The following is an 8,239-nucleotide window of genomic DNA, read 5'->3' as shown; positions in this document are numbered from 1 at the left end:
AAAAAAAAAAAAAAAAAGAAGGGAAGAGAAAGAAGCAAGGTTTGTTTCCTCAGAATTTCCATTCCAAGCCAGAAGTTGACCATCATATTAATGTTTCCAATAATCCTCTGTTTCCCTTTCGAGTATCACTGAAAAGCAATGGTACACAAAAATAAGGACTGAAAGAAAAGAGAAATAATAAGATAATAATTTCACTGGGAATTCTCTGAAAAGTGCGAGATGAGGCTTTCTGTTTAAGGATAGATTTACAGCCTCTGAAACCTTATGTAGGATCTCGATGAGGCGGACTAGATGGATGGTGGGTGGCAGAGGGGTGGGGTTAGTTCTCCAAGCAGAGTTTGGGACGTTTGAAAACCAGGACCCTTATAATGTTTTGAAGGAACAAATAGAAAAGGGACTCAAATAAAGCAAACTTAATCATCTAAGAACAGCAACAACTAACTTCCATGGAGTCAATTCTGGCTCCTAACTTCATAGGATTTAGTAGAACTGCGCCGGCGGGTTCCTGAAATTCTAAATCTTTATGGGAACAGGAGGCCTCATTTTTCTCGCGTGGAGTGCCTGGTGTTTTCGAACTGCTGACTTCAAAGTTAGCTGAGAGCAAGATGGCGAGCCGAAATAGCTCAGTTGGGAGAGCGTTAGACTGAAGATCTAAAGGTCCCTGGTTCGATCCCGGGTTTCGGCAATAGTGGCTACAGTTTTACATATGTACTTTTATACTATGAAATACGGAGTGCGGTACAAAGTTTTGTATATAAAAGAACTGAACTACTTTAACAAACACAACCTAGTTTATTGAAAGTGGAGACTAAAAGAGCAAGTTGCCTGAACATCAGACTACAGCTTTCAGTATAGATTACATAGGGGAAAAAAGTATTTTAAGATTACATAAAGAAATCACAAATCAGGAAGTGGGGAGGGAAGGGGAAAATGATGAGCATATATTAAGGGCTCAAGTAGAAGGCAAATGTATTGAGAATGATGATGGCAACAAATGTACAAATGTGCTTGACGCAATGGATGGATGGATGGATTGTGATAAGAATTGTACAAGCCTCCAATAAAATGATTAAAAAAAAAAAATCCTAACACCTGGACCAAAGAGAAAAAAATTGTCAAGGTTTTCATCTTTTAACTTGGATCTATAATCAATGGCCTGGAAGCAGCAGTTAAGTAATAAAATAAAATCTAAGGACATCATGCATCGGGTGAAAGAACTCTGTGATGTGCTAGAGTGCAAAGGTGTTATTTTGAGAACATTTGACCCGAGGGGTGGTGTTTCCGATCACTTTATAGCATCTGAAAGCTAAACAAGGAATAAAGAAGACGGAAGAAGGACTGATGCATTTGAGTTATGGTGTTGTTGGTAAAGAGTATTGAAGACTGGATGGCACATTTCCCAAGACATCCAGTGAATTTTGCGTTGCATATTAACAACATGTGAACAGAATGATGTTAGAAAAGAAGGGAAGTCCCATTCCTAGGAGCTATGGTAGTACAGTGGTTAACTGTTCACCTGAAAGCAGAGACGCAATGGGTTGGTTATTTTTGGTTCAAACCCACCAGCTCCCTGAGCGACAGATGTGAGAGTCTGTTTCTGTGGAGATTATATGTTTGGGGACAGTTCGACTCCGCCTATCATGTCCCTATGAGTCAGAATCAAGTCACTAGTAATAGTTTGGTTTTTACACTTTTAGTAATTTTGAGAAATCTTTAAAAAAATGTATACATATTATAACATTATATATTATGAATTATAACACAATATTAAATATTATTAGAATCATACGTATCATATGTACTATCCTCTTCTTTAGTTGCATATTTATAAGGTCACTATGAGTGGGGATTGACTCCGTGCCAGTGGGCTGGGTTGGGTTAGGGTCACTGCGAATGGGTTAGAATTGACTGGATGCTAATGTGTTTGGTTTGGAGGTTTTCTATGAATATTTTGGACATTTTATTTAAAATCTAAAAAATAAGGCATGGAAATTCAGTGAAGAAACCTAGGAACAGCTGGTGTAAGAATTCTGTTACATGCTGTTTCATTCCTGGTTTGGGCATTATGTATGTATTTTGGGGGAGGGGGTAAAGTATTTGTTTTTAAGCATAAGAAATATTAAAAATTCTGTAATAAAATAGTGGTTACTATTTGAGGAAGGCCACTGGGTGGAAAAAATGGTTTGTGCTAGTAACCTAACATTAACTGAAAGGTTGGCAGTTCAAACTTATGCAACAACGTCATGAAAGAAAAGGCCTGTCAGTCTGTTTCCTTATTAATTGTTGAGCCAAGTTAGATACATCCATTGATTTCTCTATAGGAGCAAAGAAGGGTGAAGGAAATTATAAACTCATGGAACAAAATTAAACCAAAGTACTAACGCACCACAAAAACCTGAGAATGGAAGAACTAGATTACCCCTGGCTACTACAGCAGACAGCTCTGAAAAAGATTACAGTGGAGGCCCTGGATAGAATGGGAGTAAAGTGCTGACTAAAACTGAAATAAAAGCAAAATAGAGGGAAAAGACCAGGCTTGCTGGTTGGCAGAGACGATGGGAGCCAGTCCACAACTGGATAGGTCCTAAGGAGTAGTTGTGTAATTGAAAGGGAGAATTAAACAGACACTAGACAAGGCATGCAAGGGCTCACCGCGTCCATGGAGTCAGGACCTAGAGAGCGAGAGAAAGCAAATGTATTTGATCTTTAGACAGTCTCAGGACATGCAGCCCTCATCAGTTTCATACATCACCAGGTGGGCAGTATCTTAGCCCTTCAGGTCCCTGAGCTCATTGGGGGACCTGATACTAGCATTGGGGGCAGTCAGAGGGGAATTGACTGCCCCTTGAGCAGGGAGAACGAAAGAAACACATCTGCTGCTATAGATAAAGGGCTCAGACCATACAGTGATCAGCCAGGGAATTGTAAGAGGAAACGTTAAGGCAGCACTGTTACTGGAGGGTATTATGGGATGGTTTTCAGACAGGAGAGTGTGACTGGGACTCATCTTTAACTCACACCTGTGAAGCCCTCCCTGAACCAGAATCCTGGCCTTCCAGGCTTCTTAATCATGAGCATAGAGAATTTGTCTTCCCGGTCTCCCGTTTCCCACATAGACTAGTGAAATCCCCATGCTTATGTTCCTTAAAAACTAACTATTTTAAGTCTGGAACTGAACTCCCCCCAGTGGCTCAACTTTGAGCCAAACAATAGGCAGACAGGAGTTTAAGGTGAACACCAACACTAGGGAGGTAAGCATTTCTTAGAACGACCAACAGTGGAGAGAAAAGGACAGCACTTGCCTGGGGAGGAAGCTCAGGAGGCACGAAGGGATAGAAGGCAAAGAGGAATGGGAACAGGAAATACACGGAGGAAGTGGGAAGAGTGCAGTTCCAATGTGAGGATGGCAATCCACGTCACAAAACAAAATCTGTATGAATTGTTGAATGGAAAACCGATTTGCTCTGTAAACTGTAATGCAAATCACAATGGAAAAAACATTTAAATATACAGTATTTTGTTGGGTGCTTTGAGGAGATTTTGACTTATGGTGCTTCCATGCGTAGACTCATATGTCGACCATGAGGAAAACAGATGGCCAGGCATTTTCTCCCTGCTGGAGGCCTCAATCTTTATCTATTTATTTTTATTGTGAATTAGGTTTTGTTTACAGAACAGAGCATCTATTTTAAAAAATATATTATTCAACAACTTCTCAAGCCTCCCAATGTCTTGCCCTGTTTTCCCAAAATATTTTTGCCTATCTTCCTCTTACACCCAAGTTAGTACTTGTCTACCTTTTAACCTATGACATCTCTTTCCTTCCCTGGCTCTGGTAACCATTAAAGTCTGTTTTAGTGTGAAAATCTTTTATAATAATAATACTTTTTTTAATAATAATTTTTTAAGGACAGGCCTCTCAGACAATATCTGTCCTTTCGTAATTGAATTATTTCACTCACTATGTCCTCCAATTCGATCCATGTCATTAGGTGTTCCACAGATTCATTTTTTAAATTATTATTATTATTATTTACAGATTCATTGTTTTAATCTTATGTGTATGCACCAAAGTTTACCTGTCCATTCATTCACTGGTGACATGCCATTGTTTCCATCTCCTTGATGTTGTGTATCGTGCTGTGATGAACACAAGTGTGCATCTTTAGGGTACATATCAAGCAGTGAAAGTGCCACACCACGGCATTCGTATTTCTCATTGTTTGAGAGACTGCCATACATTCCCCACAGTGGTTCTGTGGGGTGCGTGCTCACCAGCAGTGTATGGGGGTTACAGTCTCGCCGCACCCTCTCCAGCATTTGTTATTTTCTGATTTGGTTTGGTTTTTTACTTTGTTTTCAATGTTGGGGTAAGATAGACTCATCATTGGTTTGATTTACATCTCATGGATGGCTGGTGATCTCAAACTCCTCCTTATGTTCTTCGGCTGCCTGAATGTCTTCTTTGATGAGCTGTCTGTTCATGTCCCCTGCCTGTTTTTAAATTGTATTATTCATCTCTGTTGTTGCTATTCAGATACTGAAGTTTTCTATAGATTTCAGAAGTTAGTCCCTTGTCCAATACGATATTGCCAACATTTCACCCAGTCTGTGGATTCTCTTTTTACTCGATTGATGACGTTTTTGATTCACCTAAGTGTCTTATTTTTAGGAGACCCCAGGCATCTATTTTATCTTTTGTGTGTGCATTTTGTTATGTTTGATAGTGCATTTATGCAATTAATTAGGGGTCATACCAGCTATCGGATAGCATAAGGTTAGGGGTCCTAAAGGCTTGTTTCTGAATAAGCAGCCATCTAAGTTAGATGTCAACCATGGAAGAAGCTCACCAACAACTGGGACCCAAGGATTGTAAATGATATAATCCAACCTGAAGGAGGGAATAGTATCAGAGCTTAAATTGTGAGATTCTGGTTTGCAGAAGCCCAAGATACATTTGCAAGATCTACTCAGGAAATAAACCCCCGGTGATGTCCCTCTATCCACAATAGAGGGACAGAGAGTATTGGAGGGACAGCTATAGGAGATCAAAATGATACACCTGACTTGAATGGTTAAAACTCTGTCACTTGATAAATTTGGGGCTAGATCTGGTCTCCATTCCCCCCCACATAATGGGGTCTATCTCTGATGTATCTTGTCATTGTGGGTAATCTTCTTGAATCTTTGTGTTAGTCTGGGTATTTTAGAGAAACAAATCCACAGAAACTCATGTATAAGAGAGAGCTAATATAAAGGGTAAATGCACATAAAAAACCCCAAAACATCCCAACCCAGTACTGCCCAAGCCTACAAGTCCAACATTAACCCATTAACTCATATGTCCAACACCAACCATAAAGTCCTCCTCCATCTCACAAAACAGATGCAATGATGCCAACTGCAGGAGGAAAGCCGAGTCAGTGAATGTGTAAGCATCTCAGTGCTGGCAGGGGTCTCCACAACAGTGCTTCAGCACGCAGGGCTGCATCCCGGTAGGTAAGTCTATGCGACTTCTCCTTGGGGATGTCTTGCAGGAAGTGAACCTTGCTAGCTGAAGCAGGGAACTGGCTAAGGCAGATGCACCCTGGTCTGACCATCACAAAGCAAGCGACTGAGAACTTGAAGGCGAGGCTCACTGAGCCACTTATCCCTCCGCCCTTCAATTAACCCCACATGTGTTGATCGGCCAGGTTGGCATAATAAGCTTTAACTAACTCAATCTTTAGTATGTGTTTGTCTGTTTTCCCGTATCTGAAACCCAGGATTGATGAACCTATAGGGACAGCAATCAGAATAAGGAATCCTGGGCTGTAAGGTAGGGGAGCAGAGGGGAGGAGAGGGAAGGAGAGGGGAGGAGGGGAGCTGATATCAAGGAGTTCAAGAAGGAAGAAAAGGTTTTGATACTGAATTTGGTAGTAATTGTAAAGTACGGCTTGAATGATATGATGTCTGGGTTAGCTCCTAATAAAATGGTTTGGGGAAAAAAACAATAATATTTAGGACCCCTAAATCCCTAGATTTTCGCTGATCCCCTTCACAGCGGAACTGTGCATCTTGAGGCTAGCAGTGGAGCGCAACCTTGATCCCGGGTTACCTGTAAAGATTAACCCCAATCCTAGCCCACTGCTGTGGACCCATTCCAAGTTGTAGAAAACCCTTGCACATTTTCCTTCTGCAGAGGGTCTGATTTTCGGTTAGCAGCCCCGAGCACTGAACCACTGTTCCACCGGGACCCTTCCATTAACATTACAGCCATGGAAATCCCAGGGAGCAGTCCTACTGTAACATATAAGGTCTCTATGATCCCGAACCACTGAGGAAAGCCCCTGGAATTCCCTACCTCTCCTCATCCTAGTTCTGTGTTTTCTTTCCCCACAGTGAAAGGCCGGGTTTCCGACAACGTCGTGCCTGCAGTCATTTGCTCAGGCCTGAGTTTTACATGCAATCATACCAGAGTAATACGTTGTATCCTTGTTGTTAGGAGCCATGAAGTTGGTTCAGACTCATAGCGACCCTGTCTGGGTACAACAGAGTGAAACATTACCTGGACAGCCGTGTGCCATCCTCACACTTGTTTTTCTGTTTGAGCCCCTTGTAGCCACAGGGTGTGACTCCGTCTTGTTGAGGGCCTGGTCTCGTCTGACAACTTGTGGACAGGACATGAGACAAGTCTCTCCATCTTTACTTCTTTTTCTTTTTTTTTTTTTCAATTTCAGTGCTTTATTCACTATAGTGTTGTCTGTTTCTAGGCAGTTACAAGGATCACCAGTGCTCAATTAATGTATTGTCAAGGTGAACACACACCAGGGACAGAGATCAAGCTCAACATACAGCCAGCCCCCCACCAGAGCTACAATTCACATCACTGATCACAGAGGGACAGCAGGTGATCAGGAGCTGACGGAGGACAGGACAAATGTAGGAAGGGGGGGTCTTCCCCTCAGAGCTTGGAGCCTTCTCTGTAGCCCATGCCAGCAAGTCTGGGGAGAAAAGCCTGACACTTTTTAATATTTAAACTTTTGGGGCACTTCTCAGTGGAAGTCTTCCCTCCCAAAGTGGCCATAGGCTGCAGTCCTCTGATAAATTGGCTTCTTCAGATCCAGATCCCTGACAATGGCTTCAGGGCGGAGGTCAAAATTCTTCTTCACACTATCTACTAGGTCTTGCTCTCTCTTCTCAGAGGTGCCGTAATGGAAAATGGAAATTGATAATGGGTGAGAAACTCCAACAGCGTCATTGACCTGCACAAGCACCCTTCTGCACAGATCTCTTTCAGTGAGGGATTTTGCCACCCAACGGGCAGCATAAGCAGCTGAGTGGTCCACCTTGGTACAATCCTTTCCTGAAAAGGCACCTCCTCCGTGAGCTCCCCAGCCTCCATAAGTGTCCAAAATTATCTTCTGGCCACTCAAACCAGTACTAGCCTGAGAGCCCCCAATTACAAATCTGCCACTAGGCTGTAGGTGGTAGATTATATCCTCATCAAGATACATTGCAGGAACAACGACTTTAATGACTTTCTCCTTCAGGACCTCCCTCATCTCATCCAGAGAAACATCTTCATCACGCTGAACAGATGTAACAATAGCGTGGATTCTGATGGGCAGCACAGCACCTCAATCCCTCATGTACTGCACAGTCACTTGAGTTTTAGAATCTGGGCATGACCAAGGGAAGGTGCCATTGCGACGTAGGTCAGCAAGTTTGGCATTGAGCTTGTGGGCTAAGGCAAGGGTTAAAGGCATACATTCCTCAGTTTCATCAGTGGCATAACCAAACACCATGCCCTGGTAGTCTCCTGCACCAACCTCCTTCTCATTCAGGTCAAGGTGATCCCCTTGAGCAATATCTGGTGACTGTTGTTCCAAAGCCACCTGAACAGCACAAGTCTTGTAGTCAAATCCTTTGGAAGAATCATCATAGCCAATGTGCTTGATGGTATCATGAACTACTTTCTGGTAGTCAACGGCAGCTCTGGATGTAATTTTCCCAGCAAGAATAACAAGTCCAGTGTTAATAATAACAGTTTCACAAGCCACTTTGGCATCAGGGTCCTGCTGAAGGTGGGCATCAAGAACAGCATCACTGATCTGGTCACAAATCTTATCTGGGTGTCCTTCCCCCACGGACTCCGAGGTGAACAGGAAGGTGCCCTCCTTGTAGGATCTGGAGACCTGCGCGCTCACGGTGGTGAGTGAACGAGTGAACGTGGAGCTAAAGAAGAAAGGCTGCAGTG

General features: G+C 42.7%; 1 protein-coding gene and 1 non-coding gene across 2 annotated transcripts in view; one reads left to right on the top strand and one right to left on the bottom strand.

Annotated features, from left to right (window-relative positions):
* Positions 1-612: 612 nt before the first annotated feature.
* TRNAF-GAA lies at positions 613-685 on the top strand. The gene has a single exon. It is a non-coding gene; the product is annotated as a tRNA-Phe (tRNA).
* A 6,322-nt stretch (positions 686-7,007) lies between these two features.
* LOC101660439 (S-adenosylmethionine synthase-like) overlaps positions 7,008-8,239 on the bottom strand; it is a 118,198-nt gene continuing 116,966 nt past the window's right edge. The window contains 1 exon segment of the mRNA XM_045298700.1: positions 7,008-8,231. Within this exon segment, the coding sequence (XP_045154635.1) occupies positions 7,008-8,231 (1,224 nt within the window).

This window comes from Echinops telfairi, unplaced genomic scaffold (assembly GCF_000313985.2).
Source record: "Echinops telfairi isolate 266 unplaced genomic scaffold, ASM31398v2 ScPeMD7_7441;HRSCAF=8479, whole genome shotgun sequence".
Lineage (NCBI taxonomy): Eukaryota > Metazoa > Chordata > Mammalia > Afrosoricida > Tenrecidae > Echinops > Echinops telfairi.
Note: the sequence above shows the minus strand (reverse complement) of the source record. Positions and strands in the feature narration are given on the sequence as shown.